Here is a 23072-nt window from a genome sequence, read left to right as displayed (position 1 = left end):
GAAGCCCCTTGTGCCTGTGGCTGATGCGTCCCAGAGCAAATGTATCTCCTCAGTCTCAAAGCAGGTTGACAAAACTGAAAAGGGTTAATGGGTATGCACTAGTCGCAGGGGTAGTCAACCTGTGGTCCTCCAGATGTCCGTGGACTACAATTCCCATGACCCCCTGCCAGCGTTTGCATTCGCTGGCAGGGGCTCATGGGAATTGTAGTCCATGGACATCTGGAGGGCCGCAGTTGGACTACCCCTGCATTAAGCCATGGGTGTACAGAGAGGTACTTTTTCGCATTGTCATCCTGTGTAGGAGCTTTCTTTGCCAGGTTCCCTCTAGTGGCTTGTTCCTGCGTTGTCTTGGGGATTTGCCTTCCAGTTAAGTGAATGGCTGGTGTAACAGAGCGGGCTAGTTGTTCAGCTGAGCAGCCACCAGCGCCCACTCCAGACCCTGCCTCCCTCTAGGCCTGGCCATAATACAGAACAGAGTTCATACGTGGAACAGAGTTCCTTCGTGGCTTCTGGTGCCACGTTGCAGCTGTTCCTGTGAGGGGTCAGCCCAGGCTTTCTCAATCAGGGTTTCCAGGGCTTCTTTCAAATGGGTAGCCAGGTTGGTCTGAAGGAGCACAATAAAATCAGAGTCCAGACAGGCACCTTTATGACCAGCAAAGATTTATTCAAGGTGTGAGCTTTCAAGTGCAAGCACTCTTCCTCGGACTAATTTAACAGGATTAATTTTTGCTTTATATTCCCACTGTCATGATGGTCAGTTCATAGTCTGAGGAAGAGGGCTTGCACTCGAAAGCTCACGCCTTGAATAAATCTTTGTTGGTCATAAAGGTGCTCCTGGACTCTGATTTTATTCTGGGGTTTCTTGTTAGCCTTGAAGGATTTCCAAAATGGGTGGGTGGTAACTATTTGAAAATGTTATCTCGTGATATGTCCATGTATGACAAAAAGTGAGTCCAATAGCACCTTTAAGGCCAACAAAGAGTAAAGGTACTATTGAACCTAGTTTTGAAAGTCCATATATGGTCATGTCAACCCAGCAACCCCTCCCAAAATGGCCTGGCGGGGGTGGGAAGGGGAGGGGCCCCAGGTGGGCATGTCCACAGCTGTGCTTCCCCACCATAGTCTGCATGATTGAACACCACTTCTGGGGTGTCTCAAAGCCTGAAGAATGTTTCGGGGGGTTCTCATGGTAAGAAAATAGAGACCGGCGGGGTCCAGCCAGAGGTCCAGCTTCCTTCACACCCATCGCAAGAGAGCAAAGTCTGAGTCCAGCAGGCCCTTCCTGTCCAACCGAGTCTTGCTTGGTTTGCAGGCCCACGGCTCCATAAGAAGATTTGTCCTGTTGTTTCAGCACAGCTGCCCACCTGACTCTCCATGCCCAGCAAGACACGTTAAGGAAAAACACTACAAAGTCATCAAGGGTGCAGGAATAATATTTATTATATCCGTAACAAAACTCCTGGTCCTGTTGATCTTTTTTAAAGGCACACAAAAGCAAATCTATCAGTGGTGTCAACCCCTTCTCTGAATGCAAGGCCTTCTCAGACAATAACATTTAACATTTGTGTGACTTATTCAGAGAGCATCACCAACCTTGCTGCAGACTCAACAGCTCCCCCTCAAGGTAGTTCATCTTGTTCCCATCTTGCTTCCATACAGAGAAAGAGGCTTCAGGGGAGCCTGCCGGGTGAGTGTGAGGCAGGGAGGGAGGGGGTTCACCTCAAGACTCCTCTGACCTGTGGCTCCGCATCTCATTGCAGTTCTCACCATGCCCTTGTGAGGTCATGCATGCAGACCCCATTTGAGAAATTGCTGGCTTAAAACTTTACCTGCAGGGATGTCCTGAGCTGTGGCCCTCACAGAGCTCCGCTTGCAGTCTTTCTCCTTGCAAGGGATACAGTGTGGGTGTGAGTTCCCTTCTCAGAAGCCTTCAGTTCAGCCAGCCATTGTTAAAATGATGCTCCAAGAGGAGTCTTCTCTGTCAGAGGCAAACTGCTCATGTGTAGTAGGCTGGGGGGGGGGGGGGGGGGCAGAAAGGAAACTATTCTTCCAAAAATATTCACTGAAGGTTGAAATAAATATATAATTTCCAAGTGAAAGTGCCAAAGAATTTTATTCCCTAACTGGCAAAGCTATTCCCCCCTGAAAGTTAAACTTAGGTCTCTCCAAAGTTCTGTTGTATGTTGGAAGCTTGAGTCTCAAGATTCCTTCATCAAAACTGGCTTCATTGCTTCCTTTCACCAGGGAGCGTTTATCTCTGAAGGCAGAATTTCAACATATCTCTGCGCAACCAGATTTGAAAATGCATCACAGGCTCAACAACTAATCTGAAGATTATCTTCCCCAGCATCTGACTCACTTTTATTACTCACATGTAGTATTTTTGCTTCTGTCACTCCCAAAGGGCACCACAGTCAGTTGGCCAAACCCCGCTCAGTTCTCCACGAGGCCTGTGGTTGACGCTGGGAATGCAGCACCAAACTATAATTGGCTGGCCTCCCTGGTGAAAAGCTTGTTGAAACACCAAAAGAAGATCTCCAAGCGAGGAATAAAACACACACACACACACACACACAATATCTAAATGACTGGTGGATATCCTGGAGTACTTGTACATTGATTGGATTGCTATAATATGGCTGTGAGCGTCCTGCATTGTGCAGGGGGTTGGACTAGATGACCCTGGAGGACCCTTCAAACTCTATGATTCTGTGATTCCATAGGATGGTTTTAATGCTATTTATAACTGTAATTATTGATGTTACCTGGCCTGAGCCTCATGGGAAGGGCAGGATATATTATTATTATTGTAAAACTGGAAAGATGCCCTTTCCCCACTTATTTTATTTCATCACTTAATTATGATGGTGGCTGTTTTAAAATTGCCAAATAGCTAATACCTTTATTTTGATCAGGTTGGGGAAAGTTCTAATTCAAAGGAAAACTATTTCAAATTGAAGTAAATTGTTTCACATTTAGACTACAGATGAACTGATGTAAAGTCAGAAAATACATTAGTATTCACTTACAGTCTCTTTTGAATTTGAAGCCAAATTGTTAGTGCTTCACAGGCAATTTTAACAGAAGAAGAAGAAGAGTTGGTTCTTATATGCCACTTTTCTCTACCAGAAAGAGTCTCCAAGGGGCTTACAATTGCCTTCCCTTTCCTCTCCTCTCCCCATAAGGCTGAGAACCCTGATATCACTGCTCTATCAGAAAAGCTTTCTCAGTGCTGTGGCGAGCCCAAGGTCACCTAGCTGGTTGCATGGGGAAGAAGAGCAGGGAATCAAACCTGGCCTGCCAGATTAGAAGCTGCTGCTTTTAACCACTACACCGTGCTGGTGAAGCACCATGGCCTCTGTAAATGTGACACTCAAGTTTTTATTGTTTAAAAGAAAGCACGGGGGAGATTTTTCTCAAGTCTCATAGCACTGGCTCATGCACACTGGTGGTGCATTATCTCATTGCCCCTAACTGATACATAGAGATAGAATATCTCAGAGGTCCTAGAGACTTGACATATAGGCTATGTTTTAAACGGTCACGTCATTCCTCATGGGGTTGCTTCTGCCAGGGACCAAGGCCCAGATTGCTTTGCAGATGAGGTAGGCCTGGATGACAGACATGGCACTGCCTTGCATTGAATCAGATCTTTGGTCCATCGAGGTCTACTCAGAGAGGCAATCAGCTCTGCAGGCTGATCACTGTCCGGTCCTTTAAACTGGAGATGCTGCCAGGGATTGAACCTGGGACCTTCGGCAGACCAAGCTGAGACTCTGCCAGTGAGCCACAGTGAAGGCCTGGGATCAACCTGGATTGTGGAATTCCCTGTTGCAGGAAGAGGTGGTTGATTACATGCATAGACAGCTTCAAAAGAGGATTAGAGAAACATGGAGCAGAGGCCCATGAGTGGCTGTTGGCCACAAGGTATAATTCAGGCTTTCTCACCCAAAGTTTCATGAAACTCTGGGGTTTCTTGATGGCACATGAAGGGTTTCCCAAATAGGTGGGAGTTAATTATTTCTTACATTTATTAAATATTTATCGTGTGATATGACCATATATGATAATGTTAACCTGCCACCCACTCCCAAAATGGCCAATGATGGGCCTGGAAGGGGTGGGAGGGGGAGGGGCCCCAGGTAGGCATCCACCAGTGCATTAGGTAATTGGTACATTAGACAGATGGCCAAAGTCTTCACCATGTCCCCCACCAGACCAACACATACAATTCCTGGGAATACCCTGAAGGACAAAGATTATCAGACTAGTATCACACTCCCACACAGAACTTTTTGTCCAGACTTGGTGGAGGATTGAGAACCCAGGTGGGGCCATCTCTTTCAGGGTGGCAGTCTCACCCTCCCACACCCAGGACTTAATCGCATATGCCGTGTCTGTATTCTGCTCCAGTGGTGGCCTACAAGTTTAACTAATACTTTTTGAAATATATATATTTATGGACTTGGTGTTACACAACACCAATGTTGGGAAAAGGCTATTGTTCCTACCCCTGCCATCTTTGTATCTTGGGGTGGGTCAAAGGCAAGAAATGGTACATACATTCCCATATATCCCATTTAAGCCACCTTCTTCCACCACCTTCCTTCCTCATCCCCTAATTACCGGGATCCCATTGCAGAAACTGAATCCTTTTGCAAGAATACACAGAATATACAATTTTATAGTCTGCTCCTCAAGAGGAACAGCATATGGCCATGTTGCACAATTAACCCAGCAAAGGTATGTAACCAGATTATAGTGTAGATAAAACTTTATTCAAGCTGTGCACCTTTGCTGTGTTAATTACTCTGCCAACAAAGGTTATGGGCCCAGTATGCTTCTGGAGACAGACAAGGAATGACATTTAGCAAGAGATAAGGTAGTCATCTCACTATCCTAATTAACTGTATTCTTCCTGCCCCCACCTGGGTCTTCTCTTCATTTTTGTGTGTTAGATATTGCCTATTCCAACATATTTAGGGGATAGACCGTGGGTCAGTGGTAGAGCATCCACTTTACATGAGATCTCCACTTCAATCCCCAGCATCTCATCAAGACAATCAGTCCATGGACTTAGGCTGGATTGATTCTGCATCAGACTGCATTTTTAATGTGCTAAAAGAGGCCTCCCTAATCCATAGTAAGGCATTTTTGTCAATACCAGTAGTAAGAATATCAGTTTAGCCTATATATTCCTGAAGGAATTCTTCAGGAAAGAGGAATCTGGTTCTTTCAGAAGGGATCATGTCTTCATAAAAGATCCCAGTCCAAGCCAGACATTTGCAGCCAATTGTCTATCTTCATCCAAGTCTACATCTCCAATCATCCAGCTGCTCAAAATCTTGATCCAAATGCCCTGGACTTGGTCTGAACATACACCCACATCAAATATTCCTTTTGGTCTCTGTGAGTGGGATGCAAATGCAGGGGAACGGTCACCTGTCAGTCCCTGGATCTCTTCAGGCTGGTCAGCAGAGCAGAAAGCAACTGGAAGTGTTTCTTCAGGTACCAGTATGATGGAGCAAAGAGGATGGAAAGGAGGACTGCAACCAGGAAAAGATAAAAATAGGGTTACCAAACTCAATGGACAGCCTGGAATTCTCCTAGAATCACAACTGATGCCTGTTTCTTATCTCATATTAAAATGTAACATGTCTTTTCAAGTTGGAGTGGGAACAGATGACGCCAAATTGGGGGGAGCAGCAAACACCCCAGAAGATATAGAGTTGCAAATGAGAACAAGATGCAATTCAATAAGGATAAGTGCATTTGGGTCATAGTAATTAGAAGCATGCATACTGAATGGGAGATACACTTCTGGGTAGCAGTGTGTGCAAATGGGATCCTGGGGTACTTGTGGACTGTAAGCTAAATATGAGGAGACAGTGTGATGCGGTGGAAAAGAAGGCAAATGAGTCTTGGGCTGCATCAACAGAGGCATCACATCAAAATCACAAGATGTCATCATCCCTATGCTGTATACCACATTGGCGAGACCCCACCTGGAGTCCTGTGTGCAGTTCTGAAGGTCTACTTCAAAAAGGATGTGGCCAAAATGGAGAGGGTTCAGAGGAGAACAATAAGGATGATGCGGGGCCTGGGGACAAAACACTCTGAGGAAAAGCTGAGGGACCTGGGAATGTTCAGCCTGGAGAAGAGGAGGTTGAGAGGAGACATGATTGCTTTCTTTAAGTATTTGAAAGGTTGAAATGAGTACCCAGCTTGCTGGGGGGTAAACGGTCATGACTGGGGAAGGAACTGGCAAACCACCCCGTATTGAGTCTGCCATGAAAACGCTAGAGGGCGTCACCCCAAGGGTCAGACATGACTCGGTGCTTGCACAGGGGATACCTTTTACACTTGGAGGAGGGCAGGGAGCAGTTCCTGTTGGCAGCAGAGGAGAGGACCCGCAATAATGGCTTTAAACTACATGTAGAATAGTACCAGCAAGATAAGGGGGAGGGGAATTTGACAGAGTAGTTCAGCAGGGGAATGGGCTGCCTAAGGAGGTGGGGAATTTCCCCTCACTGGCGGTCTTCAAGCAGCAGCTGGACAGATCCTTCTCCTGGATGCTTGAGGCTGGTCCTGCATTGACCAGGGGGTGGGACTGGATGGCCTGGATGGCCCTTTCCCCCTCTAAGATTCTTTGAGTCTAGTTCAGCAGTGGAAGGGGCTGCCTCACGAAATCTGACCAAGAGAACACAGACATTTGCAGCCCCTCTTATCCAATGAGAGCAGAAGTAGAACTCTGAACAAACCAACTGAAACTGTACAGTGCGAAAGAGTGGAAGCTCTAGGGTCAAACTAAATGATATCATAATGTCAGGGGTCCATCATGGGGTCATAGTGACATTTTAGAACCTTTTGAACTTTTTAAAGTCCCTACAGGGTTTTCAATCTGGTTTTAAAAGTAAAACACCAAGGTCTTAAAATGGTGTTCAGTCCCTGTTACAGATTTACGGACTCAGGATTGTCTACTTTGGCCCTTAGTCAATTATGTTTCTGTGGGCTGGGAGGGAGAGGAAAGGGCTAGTTTAACGAGAATAGGAACTGAAGAGAGGTGGAGATGCCAGATCTGTGGGCTGATTGGGTAACCCCTAGGTGTTTGCTGCCTGTATTCTTATTATTTATGGTATTATTACCCGCCCTTTCTCTTCAGATCAGCCACGAAACTTGGGTGTCTTCCAGTCCACAATGTTCCAGTTTCATTTCCCTTTGTTGCCTCCCCACCCCGCTCATTTCAACACAGATTCATTAGCAATCCCTTGATAACCCCGTTTTTCAAACCCTCAAATAGGAAAAAAACACAGCAACAGTGGGAGGTGAAACTGGAACATTAAGGCTATCTTAGAGTATATGTTTGAGCCTCTTGTGGCGCAGAGTGGTACGGCAGCAGAAATGCAGTCTGAAGCTCTGCCCATGAGGCTGGGAGTTCAATCCCAGCAGCCGGCTCAAGGTTGACTCAGCCTTCCATCCTTCAGAGGTCGGTAAAATGAGTACCCAGCTTGCTGGGGGGTAAACGGTCATGACTGGGGAAGGCACTGGCAAAGCACCCCGTATTGAGTCTGCCAAGAAAACGCTAGAGGGCGTCACCCCAAGGGTCAGACATGACCAAGTGCTTGCACAGGGGATACCTTTACCTTTTTTTAGAGTATATGTTACAAACCTAGGCGTGGACTTTTTGAAACCTACTATCAATCCAGGCTTGAGTGGGTTTATAACCAGGCACAGATTCTATTCCCTTAGACCTTTGAAAAATCTTGTTGGGAATCCTGTTGCATGTGTGGGGGGCAGGTGAAATTGTGGCAGGAGAAAATTCTGCAGGGTGGTGTCTAGCCCCCAGAAAATCCTTTAAATCAGGGGTAGTCAACCTGTGGTCCTCCAGATGTTCGTGGACTGCAATTCTCATGAGCCCCTTATCATGAGCGAACGCTGGCAGGGGCTCATGGGAATTGTAGTCCATGAACATCTGGAGGACCACAGGTTGACTACCCCTGATTTAAATAGCTTATATCTTCCCCTTATTTTGGGGGTTTGGTCACTGACTGTAGCTCCCAGTACACCTGGAGACAAGCTGTTCTGGCACACCAAAGATACCATTTCCTCATCATCTATGTGAAGAAACATGGAGGTTTCAGGTGAGTATTTTAACAGTTCCCCTCTCCGAGTAGAGTCATACACAGAGGGAGAAGTAAGTCCAGTTGCTCTCCGTCATTTTATTTTATTAAGTAATTATAATTATTAGAATATTTATTATTATTTTATTCTATTTTGGCTGCTGGTAGTGGTTCTCTGTACCACATAGACCTCCATCATCTTGGACACACTATTGAAAAAGGGGAGCTCCACGAAGGGGAGAAGTCTTGTAGATTGGGGAACAGCTATTCCTCCAGGAGCGCGCTCGGCAGTAGATGGTTCCCTTAGTGGCCAGGGGCTGAGCAGTAGGAGACACAAAGGCAAGGCCTCAGGGTTATGAAGGGAAGCTGGGACTCCTGACCCTTTCAGTGGGCAATTCCATGCCACAATCAGGTGGTGGCCGTTGTCACCCGAGAGAGAGAGAGAGAAAGAGGGACAGAGAGAGAGAGACAAAGAGGAAATTGGGTGTGAGTTGGACCTATTGGGGCCTGCAGGTCAGAGCAGGCTCATTCTACCACAATCTCACAATTTTCCTTGTTTTGAAGTGCCAGCACAACTAGAGTTGCCAACCTCCAGGTAGGATCTGGAGTTCTCCCATAATGACAATTTCCAGGCAGGGTTGCCAATTCAGGATTTGGAAATTCCTGCCAATTGGCGTGGTGGAACCTGGGGCTGGCTGGGCTTGGGAAGGGCAGGAATCTCAGCACGGTATAATATGTAGAGTCTGCCCTTCAAAGCATCCATTGGCTCCAGAAGAACTGACCTCTGTAGTCTACAGTCCAGTTATAATTTCAGGAGCTCCCCAGGCCTGCCCTGGAGGTTGGTAACATCTCCAGACTACAGAGCTCAGTTCCCTTGGAGCATAAGGCAGCCTGGCAGGGTGGATTCTGTAGTTGGCCATTCAGCCTAGGAGGAATGAAGATCCTCCCAAGTATCCCCTCTCAGATCTCCAGATACTTCACAGCTGGCAGCCCTGAAAAAATGGGAGTTTCTTTCTTTGGTTTCAGGATAAACATTTTCAAAGCCATTTCCAATGAACCACCAAAACAATCTAATGCCTCCCAACAACAGCCAGACAGATATCCGTCGTGAGCTGCAAAAGCAACCTGCAACCAAGAGTCCGCTAAAACCCTGAGCCCCTTAAAAGAGCAGCTGATAGAAACTCTGGCCTGTGCCCAAGGCTGTGATGGAGTTTCTGGCATGCAGCTGATGTGGTGCTTCCCCAGCGGTGATTGCAGAAGAGGCCATGGCAAGCCCTGCGTGACATCCTCTGGTTCTTGGTCCACAGAAATATTTCTTAACACGGTTCTGTATCCCTAGCAACTTGATCGCATGAAGAAGGAGAGGAAACTCCACGTGTGTCAATTGGTACTTCCAGCCTCTTCTGATCATGGCGACTCAAAGTCCTATTTCAGTACTTGCAATCCCCACAGTCTGGACATGTGAGCTGACTCAGCCAGTGCTGCCAATCTCTGCCAGTTGGTATCTACTAGGAAGGTAAAGGTTACTGGGGGAGGATTTCAGCCATTTCCCAGAGATGGGAACGTTACTTACACTGAAGTCAGCAGGCACTCCCTAAACACTGCATCTCCAGCCCCCACCCCACCCCATTGTTTTGGGTCAAGAAAATGGCATGGGAGAAATGGCATGTCATCACACAGAGGAAAACAAAGGGGGGAAATACCCACCCTGAAAATCAAGCTGGGAACCCAAAGGTTGACCAACTAAAAAATCCCACGCTATTCTTTATTACGCAGGGCACCGAATCATATGATTAAAAAGGACACCTGAAAGGACCACTAAGAATTTGCATCCTAGTATACAGCAACAAGATGAAGCAGCCTGTCCAAATCCAGAGAATCACAATCCTGGTTATGCATGTAGAGTCACCCGTGCATTCTGACCCTCAGGGCTTTCTTCAGTGGTCACAGCTATAGAAACACACACGTCAACCATCGCTATATTGGCATAAAATATATTTTTAAGGCCAGGCAGGTTGTATATGAGTCAAAAAAGGGAAGCTCCAAAGAATGATTATAAATAAATTCTGCATACACTATGGAGCCCACATTGTTCAGGCATGGCGACTAAGAACCACCGTTCTGTTCTGGGCCGCCATGAAATGTCCACAGTGTGTTCATGTGCAAACCAGGAGGATACCACATCCATGACCCCTGGGTTAGACAATCTAACCTTGCATGGGTTGTCAAACACACGGGTGCAGTTCCTACCAGATATCATGGAAGCTTTCCTCTGGTTCACAGGTGCTTTGGGTCCATCTCTTGGTGATGTTTTTCTCCCTTCTTCCCAGATTGTGCCTGGGGGCATCTTCGCCCAACAGGGCCCTCCTGCCAAATTGAAAATATGGATTTTAGCCTTCCCATAGCATGATATCCTTCATTGTTCTTTGGCACTTTGAAATCGAAGGTGTTGGCTAAACAAAGGGAAGCTTTTAGTTCACTGGTCTGTTTGTCATTGGGCAGAACTCTGTAATCTGCTGAAATCGGAGCTCTTGGAAGGAAGCTTACACTACACTTGATCTTAGCCAAAAGGCAGAGAAGCTTGAGATCTATAATCATGACATGTTTGCTAAGCTTCCCTTCTGAACCCCACGTTCTCAGGATGGGGAAGAAAATGCAGGAGGCTGTGCTACTGGAATAGACCCCACCCCCCACGCTCTCGGGATCGCTCGTCTGTCCCAGACGCCCGTTTCCTGATGAGTCTTGGGTGGCATCTTTATCATTAGCAGATTTTGATCCAGGAATAACCCCATCTATTGCAAAGTACCTGACAATAGGGGTCACCTTAAAAAGTGGCTGATTTCAGTTTTATCCCACTGACCAGAAGAAGAAGAAGAAGAAGAAGAAGAAGAGTTGGTTCTTATATGCCGCTTTTCCCTACCTGAAGGAGGCTCAAAGCAGCCTACCATTCCTCCCCCCACAACAGACACCCTGTGGGGTGGGTGAGGCTGAGAGAGCTCTGATATCACTGCTTGGTCAGAACAGTTTTATCAGTGCCATGGCGAGCCCAAGGTCACCCAGCTGGTTGCATGTGGGAGAGCGCAGAATCGAACCTGGCATGCCAGATTAGAAGTCCGCACTCCTAACCACTACACCAAACTGGCTCTCCAGAGGAGAACCATAGATAGGCGTCCACCCATCATTTTATCCAATGTGTTTTGAGGCTTTTTTGAGATACTAGCAATAAAGCCCATTGTGCGAAATAATTTCGTTGTGCAAAAAGCTACACGGGCTCCAGAGAACTGTTATTGGTCACTTCCTTAATATTTCATAAATGCAGAAGTGTTCACTAGATTTTTTAAATTATTATTTCCTTATTTCTCAGATTTATATCCTGATGTCAGGGAGGTTGAGAGTCTTACATCTGTGTATCTGCTTTTCAGCTTTCTTGGGTGATAACAAAGAAGCACCTGGAGTCTGGGAACAGACAACCAGACTGGGAGCGAGATGGGCCTGGTTCTAAAGGAGGAAACCTTGACCTGGTCTGGCAGTTCTGTCAAAGGCCTGTAGCATGCCCGGAATCAATTTATATACCAATTAATAAAGACTCTTTTGCTGCTACAAGAGTCTGTTTATTGGAGGACGTTTGGTAGAAAAGTCATATGATCTCCCCTGCAGTATTCCAGATTAGTAGCAATTGCAGAGATCCCTGTATATTATACACAACTCCATGAAGCTGCTTCATCAGGCTGCAAATCCCCCATACTCAAGGACATTGAATTTTGGTAGACTTGTTGTAAAGTCTTAACATCCTGACAGTTAGCAGTGTACCAAGGTTGGCTGATAAGCACAGTGTGCTGCTGACTCAGAAAACAACGAACAAAGAAAAGCACATTCTCCAAGGTTGTACTTAACTAATATAGAAACTATCTATTAGTGAACTTAATTCTGCACAAAGAAGATTCCTATTCGAATCCAAAAAGCTGGACGGGGAAAGATGCTGGAGGCATCTCTGCATCTATCATGCTGCAGGCGTATGGAATGGAGGAAGAGGGATAGAAGACTCAGGAAACAGGAATTTACTCTCCACGGACCGATCAGTGAGATCAAAAGTTACAGTAGATGAGCGATTGAGATGTGAGTGTCCTGCATAGTGCAGGGGGTTGGACTAGATGACCCATGAGGACCCTTCCAACTCTCGGATTCTCTGATTCTAAAAGGTGAGTGGTCATTGTTCTTATCTATCTCACTAACTCTATAGTGAAGAGAATTCCTGTTAGAGTCAGGAGACATCGCACAGAGTTATATCCAACACATACTGCTCCTTGGCCAGCCTTCTGCCCTGCCTTTATAACTCCCCCTCCGGGCACTTATTCTTAGCTGTACCCCCGTGAGGCACGAAAGGAGATAGAGCCCCACTGGGAAGGCAGCCCAGTGGCGGAGGGAGGGTGGGCACGTGCTGTGATGATGCTCAGGAGGGTAACAGTGGGAAGGGGCAGGGAAGGTGGTTTTCTGGCACTCACGAATAAAACTTTGTTGGTCTTAAAGGTGACACTAGACTCTAAACTTGTTCACCCATGCCCCGTTGCTCCCTCTAGCTGGGCACCCGGCCCTCCGCACTTTTGCTGCGTGTTGCTGGGGAACATCGCTTTCAGCTGCCAATTCCCGTGTGCAGGAGCTTCCGTGGGCCTCCCCACCACCTCTGTCACAAGCGCTGGATCCTGGTGTTGCTGACTTGCCCTTGCGCCAGCTCAGCCCTGGGAGGTGCATGTTTTGGATGTTCAGGATGCTGTTCTGCCAATTTCACCAGTTGAAGGCAGCTTTCTGTTTCTTTTGAATGTAATCCTGCCCCCCAGGATGCTTGGGTCTCCTCTCCTAAGTGCCCATTTCTATATCATGGGGGTCAGAACACCTCTAAAAAGCTGCCTCTTGGTTTCATTCATTCATTCATTCATTCATTCCAGTCGCTTCATAATGAAATTCACCTTGTTTGCCAGCTTCTCGAACTTGCTGGTGTATTCCACAACGTTAAAAGAACTCTGAAAGAGTCCATGTTGTTGCCACTTGTCTTTCTCCCCCTGGGAGGAGGGTCTTCCAGGGCAGCTGTGATTGAGCCCTAACTCTCTGCCAGGCTGCATGTGCAATTGGCTCCTCACCCACTTCACCGCTTGCCCAAACAACTACGAGAGAATGCAGGATACTCTACTCTGGTCTTTCAAGAAAGTCCACCCACAATTCTACCCAGCTACCCTGGATTCTTACAATGAGCTGGGCCAAGGAGTCAATTACGTGAAGCAACATAGCAGAGTAAGATAAGATGGGCGGGGACTGGGTTGAGCTTTCAACATCTCCTCCACAGTTAAATTTAGACTCACGCCCTTATGCAGCTGTGGAAAAGATGCAAAGAAAGAGACATAGAATCATAGAGTTGGAAGGGATCTCCAGGGTCATCTAGTCCAACTCCCTGCACTATGCAGGACAAATAGCTGCCTACCCTCAGTAACCCCCGATTTCATGCCCAGATGATGCCCCCACCCAAAAAAAAAAAAAAAACCAGAATCCTTGGCCAGTATGGCTTGGAGGACATTTGCCTTCTGACCCCAAAGAGGCATTCAGCATTCTTCTGGGCATTCAAGAAAAGGACACAAGAGCCAAGCACTGACGCAATCCCTTCTGCCCACCTATTCACAATCTGCCTAAATTCACAACAGCTGTTGTGGTAGCTATCTGTTGTTATTGTTGTCAGCCAATCAGTCATGTCTGACTCCTGGCGATTCCATGGCACAGCTGCCGTCATGATCCCAGTCCCGCACTGTCTCCCTCAACCATGCAATGTTCTGGCCAGTGTCCATCCAATTGCGTTCAACAACCGTGCTCTTTGTCGGCCTGGTTTCCTTTTTCCACTGACCAGTCCCAGCATAATAGCTTTCTCCATTGAGTTGGATCGCATGATATGGCCAAAGTAAGTGAGCCAGAGTTTCATGATTTTGCCCACCAATGATATATCAGACCTTACGCACTGTAGTATTTCCTTGTTTGTGTCTTTTACTGTCCCTGAAACCCGCAGAAACCTTCACCATCACCAGAGTTCAAATGAATCAGTTCTTCTCTTACCCGATGTTTTCATTGTCCAACTTTCACAGCCATAATTGGGGGCCATTCCGCACTCCTTCAAAATTGCACAATGGATGCAAATTGAAATCGCTATTGCTTTGCTGTTATGCACAACATCGTTGACAATCTGCAACACTCCTGAAACCAATCCGCAAAAAGTGCTTCATTGTAGCGCTTTCAGGGAAATCCCAAAAAGTGGATTCACCCTCCGGAAAGTGCTACACTCCTGCAACCAATCTGCAACACTAGCGGGAAAGTTCTGTGCGTTCCCATTGTTGCTTTTTCTGCAAAGTCCCTCCCCCCCCAGCTCTCTCCTCTGATCTTCCGGCGAAGCGATCGCCATTTTTTTTTCTCCGAGCGAGCGGAGATCAATGCACCGGCGAGCCTTCGTTTACCCAGCGAGGCTTCCCCAGCTGCAGTCCCTCCCCAGAGCTGTTTTAAGTCACCAAGCACCACACAACCCCATTTGCTGGTTTATTTTCCCATTATTTTTCCCTTTATTTTCGGCCGAAATCACACCCGTGCGGGGGGAGATTTTTTTTCACTCGAGGGGAGCGATGAAACGGCAGCTCAAACACCACCTGCTAGCTAGATGGGTCTCTCCGTTGCAATGAATCAATGCAGATTCGTTGCAACGTGTGTGTTTTTTTTAAAAAAACCTTCCTTAAAGGGAAAGGGGCTGTTTGGGAGCATGATAACGGCCGCCCATTGGCTGCTTGACGGCCAGGGGCGGGACACAGCTCGGCAATATCGTTTCCTGGCTAGCGATTTTTGCCGAGACTGGAAACCTGTGGGAAACGATAGAAACGCAACTGGATTCCACAACAAAGGCAGGTATGCATAACGACGAATTCCACTATTTAAAATGGCGTTTTTTCGTTCCGCAACCAATTTACTATATAGATCCTGGTGCGGAATGGCCCTGGTTCTTGTAAATGTGATTGTTGTTGTTGTTGTTATGTGCGAAGTCGTGTCCGACCCATCGCGACCCCATGGACAATGATCCTCCAGGCCTTCCTGTCCTCTACCATTCCCTGGAGTCCTTTTAAGTTTGCACCTACTGCTTCAGTGACTCCATCCATCCACCTCATTCTCTGTCGTCCCCTTCTTCTTTTGCCCTCGATCGCTCCCAGCATTAGGCTCTTCTCCAGGGAGTCCTTCCTTCTCATGAGGTGGCCAAAGTATTTGAGTTTCATCTTCAGGATCTGGCCTTCTAAAGAGCAGTCAGGGCTGATCTCCTCTAGGACTGACCGGTTTGTTCGCCTTGCAGTCCAAGGGACTCGCAAGAGTCTTCTCCAGCACCAGAGTTCAAAAGCCTCAATTCTTTGACGCTCGGCCTTCCTTATGGTCCAACTTTCGCAGCCATACATTGCAACTGGGAATACCATAGCCTTGACTAAACGCACTTTTGTTGGTAGGGTGATGTCTCTGCTTTTTAGGATGCTGTCTAGATTTGCCATAGCTTTCCTCCCTAGGAGCAAGCGTCTTTTAATTTCTTTGCTGCAGTCCCCATCTGCAGTGATCTTGGAGCCGAGGAAAATAAAATCTGTCACTATCTCCATTTCTTCCCCATCTATTTGCCAGGAATTGAGAGGGCCGGCTGCCATGATCTTTGTTTTCTTGATGTTGAGTTTCAAGCCAACTTTTGCACTCTCCTCCTTCACCCGCATCAACAGGCTCTTTAGTTCCTCTTCACTTTCTGCCATTAGAGTGGTATCATCTGCATATCTGAGGTTGTTGATATTTCTCCCTGCAATCTTGATCCCAATTTGTGACTCCTCTAATCCCGCCTTTCTCATGATGTGCTCCGCATACAAGTTAAATAGGCAAGGCGACAGTATACAGCCTTGCCGAACTCCTTTCTCAATTTTGAACCAATCCGTGATTCCATGTTCAGTTCTCACTGTTGCTTCTTGACCTGCATATAAATTTCTCAAGACACAAATAAGATGCTCTGGTATTCCCATCTCTTTAAGAACTTGCCACAATTTGTTGTGCTCCACACAATCAAAGGCTTTAGCATAGTCAATGAAGCAGAAGTAGATGTTCTTCTGGAACTCCCTAGCTTTTTCCATCATCCAGCGTATGTTGGCAATTTGATCTCTAGTTCCTCTACCTCTTCGAAATCCTGCTTGTACTTCTGGAAGTTCTCGGTCCACATATTGCTGGAGCCTAGCTTGTAGGATTTTGAGCATAACTTTGCTAGCATGAGAAATGAGTGCAATGGTGCGGTAGTTTGAACATTCTTTGGCATTGCCCTTCTTTGGGATTGGAATGTAAACTGACCTTTTCCAATCCTGTGGCCATTGCTGAGTTTTCCAAATTTGCTGGCATATTGAGTGTAGCACTTTTACTGCATCGTCCTTTAAGATTTTGAATAGTTCAACTGGAATGCTGTCACCACCACTAGCTTTATTGTTCCTCAGACTTCCTAAGGCCCATTTGACTTCACATTCCATGATGTCTGGCTCCAGGTCAGTAACTACCCCACTGTGGTCATCAGGGATGTTAAGCTCGCTCTTGTATAGTTCTTCTGTATAATTTTGCCACCTTTGCTTAATCTCTTCTACTTCTGTGAGGTCCCTACCATTTTGGTCCCTTATCATACCCATCTTTGCATGAAACGTTCTCTTCATATCTCCAATTTTCTTGAAAAGATCTCTGGTCCTCCCCATTCTATTGTTTTCTTCTATTTGTTTGCACTGTTCATTTAAGAAGGCATTCTTATCTCTTCTAGCTTTTCTCTGGAATTCTGCATTCAATTGGGTGTATCTTTCTCTTTCTCCCTTGCCTTTCACTTCCCTTCTCTCCTTAGCTATTTGTAAAGCTTCCTCAGACAGCCATTTTGATTTCTTGCATTTCTTTTTCTTTGGGATGGTTTTAGTTGCTACCTCTTGTACAATGTCACGAACCTCCGTCCATAGTTCTTCAGGCACTCTGTCTATCAGATCTAATTCCTTAAATCTATTTGTCACCTCTACTGTATATTCGTCGGGGATATGATTTAGTTCGTACCTGAGTGGCCTAGTGCTTTTCCCTACTTTCTTCAATTTAAGCCTAAATTTTGCAACAAGAAGCTCATGATCTGAACCACAATCAGCTCCTGGTCTTGTTTTTATTGCCTGTATAGAACTTTTCCATCTTTGGCTGCAGAGTACATAGTCAATCTGATTTCTGTGTTGACCGTCTGGTGATGTCCATGTGTAGAGTCGTCTCTTGGGTTGTTGGAAAAGAGTGTTTGCTATGACCATTGTATTCTCTTGACAAAATTCTACCAGCCTGTGCCCTGCTTCATTTTGTACTCCAAGGCCAAACTTGCCTGTTATCCCAGTTATCTTTTGGCTTCCTACTTTAGCATTCCAATCCCCCATGATGATAAGCACATCATTTTTTGGCGTTGCTTCTATAAGGTGTTGTAGGGCTTCATAGAACTGATCAACTTCATCCTCTTCAGCAGCAGTGGTTGGGGCATAGACCTGGATCACTGTGATGTTGAATGGTTTGCCTTGGATTCGAACTGAGATCATTCTGTCATTTTGGGGATTGTATCCCAAGACTGCTTTTCCTACTCTCTTATTGATTATGAAGGCTACTCCATTTCTTCTGCGAGATTCTTGTCCACAGTAGTATACCTGATGGTCATCTGAATTAAATTCACCCATTCCTGTCCATTTTAGTTCACTGATTCCTAAAATGTCGATGCTCAGTCTTCTCATTTCTTGTTTAACCACGTCCAGCTTGCCTTGATTCATGGATCTGACGTTCCAGGTTCCTATGGAATAAAAATCTTTACAGCATCGGACTGTCTTTTCGCCACCAGTTACTTCCACAACTGAGCGTCCTTTCGGCTTTGGCCCAGCCGCTTCATTCATTCTGGCGCTACTCGTACTAGCCGTCTGCTCATCCCCAGTAGCATATTGGACACCTTCCGACCTGAGGGGCTCATCTTCCAGCGTCATATTGTTATGCCTATTGGAACTGTCCATAGAGTTTTCATGGCAAAGATACTGGAGTGGTTTGCCATTTCCTTCTCCAGTGGATCACCTTTTGTCAGAGCTCTCAGCTATGACCTGTCCGTCTTGGGTGGCCCTGCACGGCATAGCTCATAGCTTCACTGAGCTACGCAAGCCCCCTTGCCACAACAAGGCAGCGATCCTTGAAGGGGGTGTAAATGTGATAGATCTAACTAATCTACATTTGGTAGTCGGGCTAATGTCCTCATTTTTCCATGTGGCTATCTAGCCTCTGCTTAAAAACATCTGAGGAAGGAGAACCCACCACCTGCCAAGGAAGCCTGTTCTACTGAGGACCTGCTCTGTCAGGAACTTCTTCCAAATGTTAACCTGAAAATTCTTTTGAATTAATTTCAGCCCACTGGTTCTGGTCCTACCTTCTGGGACAACAGTAAACAACTCTGCTCTATCCTCTATGTGACAGATCTTCAAGTGCTTGAAGATGGTTAGCATATCACCTTTTACTCGTCTTCTCTCCAGGCTATTCCTCATACCCCTCATCATCTTCGTCGCCCTCTCCTGGACATGATCCAGTTTTTCTACATCCCTCTTCAATTATGGTGCCCAAAACTGAACACAGTATTCCAAGTGAAGCCGAACCAGAGTTGAGTAAAGTGGTAATATCACCTCACCAGGACATTATACTTTGTTTGATACAGCTCTAAATCCCATTTTGATTTGTGTACCAATCAAAACCATTGCAGCTTTGTGCCAGAAAATCTGGGAAACTAATAACTGGCCAGAGGAGTGAAAACAATCTGCGTTCATCCCACTATCAAATAAAAGGTTGACTCAAAAAATGGTTCCAATTATTAGCATATCTCGTGCTAGTAAGAGCATAAGAGAAGCCATGTTGGATCAGGCCAATGACCAATCCAGTGCAACTCTCTGTGCCCTGCAGTGGCCAAAACCCAGGGGATGCCTTTTATCATTCACTGATACCATCACAGAAGAAGCTGCATTTGCCCAAAATTCTCCCTTCCCTTCTCAACTCAGAATTACTAGCGCAGAAATCTTGACCCTCATTGACTCAGAGTTCCTATACCACAGACACCAAACCCCCTAACACCCCAGCCTGTCTGATTCTGTATTCTATTATTCCTCCTCATCTCTGACTGCAAATTTTTATCTCGTGTTTTCTTTCAAGAGAACACCAAATACCAGTTTTTAAATGGAGGCTGTGAAGTGTCCTCCACACACACACACACACACACACTCACAAGTTGCTGACAGGAATGAAGATGAGGGATCAGTTCAGCCCTTTGGGTTCCCCAACCAAAACGTCAATCAAATGATCAGAGAAGGGCTACCCGAACACTTTCCTGTCCCCTGAATAAAGACTTTGATTTGCTATGTAACTGGGTCATCGTATACAAAATACATTTTAATGCCTGTGGGGTGAACATCACACTAAAGGGGAGAAAAGCTCTGACAAAAAAGCAGCAAGGGAGGAGATGATCGAGGACAGTTCCTCTCACAGCCATGCTAAGCGGGAACGGAAATGGGGCCATGGAACTCCATGGGAAAGGCCTGGTTTTCATCCGGAGACTGACCTTAAATTGCAGACCGTTCAGCGGTGTAAAATCATTCCCATAGAGCCAAGAGGAGTGTCCCCCCACTTCCCTCCTGAGGCATGACCCTGGACCCCAAAAGGGATGGGGAAGAGCAACAGGGGGTGGGGGGGTCTTCTTTCAGAAGGAAGTCTGACACATTTTATCGAAAGGGATAGATCTGTGCTGCTGAGCACTTTTCCCCATTATGGCATGTGCAGCAAGCAGCACTTAGCAGACATGTGGGATTTCGCTTCAACAAATAGTCATGGTTCAAAAAGTTAGACGAAGGCTCCTGGCCCTGGAGCGGGCGGGCCCCTTCCCTTACAGGAGGGCTGCAGATGTCCAAAAGGCACCCATCCTCCCAGTCGGAGTCGGAATTCTTCTTCAGATACATTATCAGTGGCAAAATCTACCTGCATACGGCCGCTGTGAATGGCAGAACTTGGACTGAGGTAACCCAGAGTAACTAGCATGAGCCTTCAGACCTCTGGGCCTTTGGCGGGTGAGCAAAGCAGCCAGTGGTCAATCAGGCTCCCTGGAAAAGGTGGAGGAGCCAGAGGTGGCGTGGGGAGAGAGAGACTGTCAGCTGAAAGTGGAGAGGGTCTGATCCTTCAGCGAAAGACAGACTGGCAGGATCCGGCCTCAGGGTTTGCTTCCTTGGCTGTAAGCAAACTGAACTCATAAATGTGTGGAGATAGAGCTTGCCTCTCCGGAGTGTTAGATGGGAGAGAACTGCTCTCAGGAGACTCTGGAAGTCCCAGCCCCTTTCTGTGGAGATAAAGGTAAAAGGTAAAGGTATCCCCTGTGCAAGCACCAAGTCATGTCTGACCCTTGGGGAGACACCCTCCAGCGTTTTCATGGCAGACTCAATACGGGGTGGTTTGCCAGTGCCTTCCCCAGTCATGACCGTTTACCCCCCAGCAAGCTGGGTACTCATTTTACCGACCTCGGAAGGATGGAAGGCTGAGTCAACCTTGAGCCGGCTGCTGGGATCGAACTCCCAGCCTCATGGGCAGACAGCTTCAGACAGCATGTCTGCCGCTTACCACTCTGTGCCACAAGAGGCTCTTTCTGTGGAGATAAAGCAGGCTAAGTGGGGAAAGAGCGGCTGAGGCTGACTCTAAACTCTGGTTTTGGAGGGAAACCAGTGAAACAGCTGTGGCTTCTGAGAGGAGCTCAGGCCTGCACTGCGAGGAGCCTGAGGCTGAGAGAAGGCCAGGATTCCCCTCACAAATAGCCATGAATAGCCAGCTAAGTGCTTTCTGCTCCCCAGTGGCCCTTTAGAAACTAACAACATTAATTCCACCATAAATTCCTGTGAGTCTGAACAAAAGTCCATGCTGGAATTAATGGCTGCTTGGAGCCACGACATTTAATGGGAATTTCACTTCACCGTAAAGACCAACATGGCTGGACCCATCACTCCTCACAGGAAAATCAGAGTCCAGTCAGGCACCTTTAAGACCAACAAAGATTTATTCAAGGCATGTGCTTCCGAGTGCAAGCCCTCTTAAAGGTGCTCCTGGACTCTGATTTTATTGTGCTGCTTCAGACCAACACAGCTACTCATTGGAATCTATCCTCTTTTAACACCTAGCAGCCTTCTGGGGCTTTTTTCCAGAAAGTCTAAGGAGCAGAGCACAGTCCTTTGTTTATCAGAAATCCATGAAGTAAAAGAAAATCATAAAACCTCCCTAAGGATGAAGACTGAAAACACCCAGATCTGCCACCTGCCAACCCACCCCAGTCGACAACAGACCGTAAGATCAGAAAAGCCACCTGGCTCAGGAAACTACCTGCCCAAGATGAACGGCTGCCCATCGGAGCCTCCTTGGCCTCCTGGTGTTTCTTCTCGCAAGCTGGGAGTTGTTCCACCTGGAGGCTTGAAGGGCATTCCTCCTTCAGGATGGTGCCCAGAGCTCTCCCTCTTAAGCCAACCAAGCCCAAGATTGTCCCAACCGCCTCTCTGATGCGGCTCTGGGCAGCTTGCTTCATCCGGCGGATGTTCTTCTTTGCCGTCTGCACGGCCCCAGCGCCACAGGAGAGGACCACCACGTAGCTGACGAGGCCAACCACCACGAGGCTGCCCGTTACAGAAAAGAGGCAGGAGAGAACCGAAGCAAACATCAAGTCTGCAGCAAGGAGCAAGAGCTGGTGCAGGAGAAGTGCCATGGCTCCTCGAGGGGGAGGCCCGCCTGGGTCTTTGCTTGCAGGACTGCGGAGGAACTTTCCGGGAGGTGCTTGGCACTCTGCTGTGTCCTTTTGAAGCCAGCCAGCCAGCCAGCCTTGTGATTGTGAAACAGGCTGTGTCACAGCACAGCCCTTGTGGGCGGAGGACTGGTTGCCTCCGCAGCTGGCAGCCTTGCTCTGGGTATTGCAGCAGAGTGTCCACAGAGCTGTGCTTCCGTTGCCTTTATGGCTCACGTAGTTGCAGTCCGAGGAACTTTTCACCTCCGTGGGGCGCACCCAGCACTCTTCCCCACGTTTCTCTTTCAGCTTTCTCAAGGGAGAAACTGGGCGATTGTGGAGATAGTTCTCACCAAGGTCTCGTGAGAGTTCGGCATTTTACAGACAGGAATACTGAGGGAGCATAGAGATGTTAAATAATGTCAGGAAGAGTATTGCACCTTGCAGAGCTCTGCACTGATGCTGGTATCAGTGCAATTGGTTCCCCCCAATGGGACCCCCTGCCCCCGAGCGCAAAGGAAGAACATCACCCACTGCAAAGCAGTCTCCTGTATCCCCACATGGGGGAGGTGGGGAGCAATACGTTTGTGATCCACCCCTTCAAATGCGGACATGAGACTGGGCAACACAAGCAGCACTGACCCACCTTGGAACTCCCAGAACAGTCTGGGTGCCCTCCCATGCCCCACATCCACCCCCATTCAGCCTCGGGGAACTCTTTTTAAACAGAGGCTGGAGAGCCATCTGACGCAGAGGCTGATTCTGTGAAGGCTCAAGGGGGTGGCAGGTGACAGTGGGTGAGCGAGATTGGTAATGACTCCTTAGCTATGGATTCATAGTAACTCCCAAAAGCTCCTCCTTTGTCACAAATTGTGTTAGTTTTTCAAGTGCTCCTGATCTCTTGCCCTTTTCACCTGTTACAGACATACTAAGATGGCCACATATCTTGATCTAACTCCTAGGCTGCATTTTGACTTAGAAAAGGAAATTGTGTTCACCTGAATGCCCCTGAAATTGATACCTTTGGATACAAATCTGTCCTGTGAATTCTGCTAAATTAAAAATTCCACTGATCTTAGACAGGGTTCAGATCAAGAGTGAGAGAT

At 47.1% G+C, this 23072-nt stretch overlaps 1 protein-coding gene across 1 annotated transcript; it reads right to left on the bottom strand.

The window, feature by feature from the left end:
• Positions 1 to 1428: 1428 nt before the first annotated feature.
• LOC143826789 (uncharacterized) lies at positions 1429 to 22317 on the bottom strand. The gene is made up of 3 exons (XM_077315812.1): positions 21576 to 22317; positions 10371 to 10487; positions 1429 to 5546 (listed from the first exon to the last, which is right to left on the bottom strand). The coding sequence occupies exons 1-3, from the start codon at positions 21949 to 21951 to the stop codon at positions 5446 to 5448; spliced, it is 594 nt and encodes a 197-aa protein (XP_077171927.1). The 5' UTR covers positions 21952 to 22317; the 3' UTR covers positions 1429 to 5445.
• Between the last annotated feature and the right edge of the window lie 755 nt (positions 22318 to 23072).

Source organism: Paroedura picta, chromosome 1, assembly GCF_049243985.1.
Source record: "Paroedura picta isolate Pp20150507F chromosome 1, Ppicta_v3.0, whole genome shotgun sequence".
NCBI lineage: Eukaryota > Metazoa > Chordata > Lepidosauria > Squamata > Gekkonidae > Paroedura > Paroedura picta.
The sequence above is the reverse complement of the archived record's forward strand: the minus strand, read 5'-3'. Positions and strand labels throughout refer to the sequence as shown.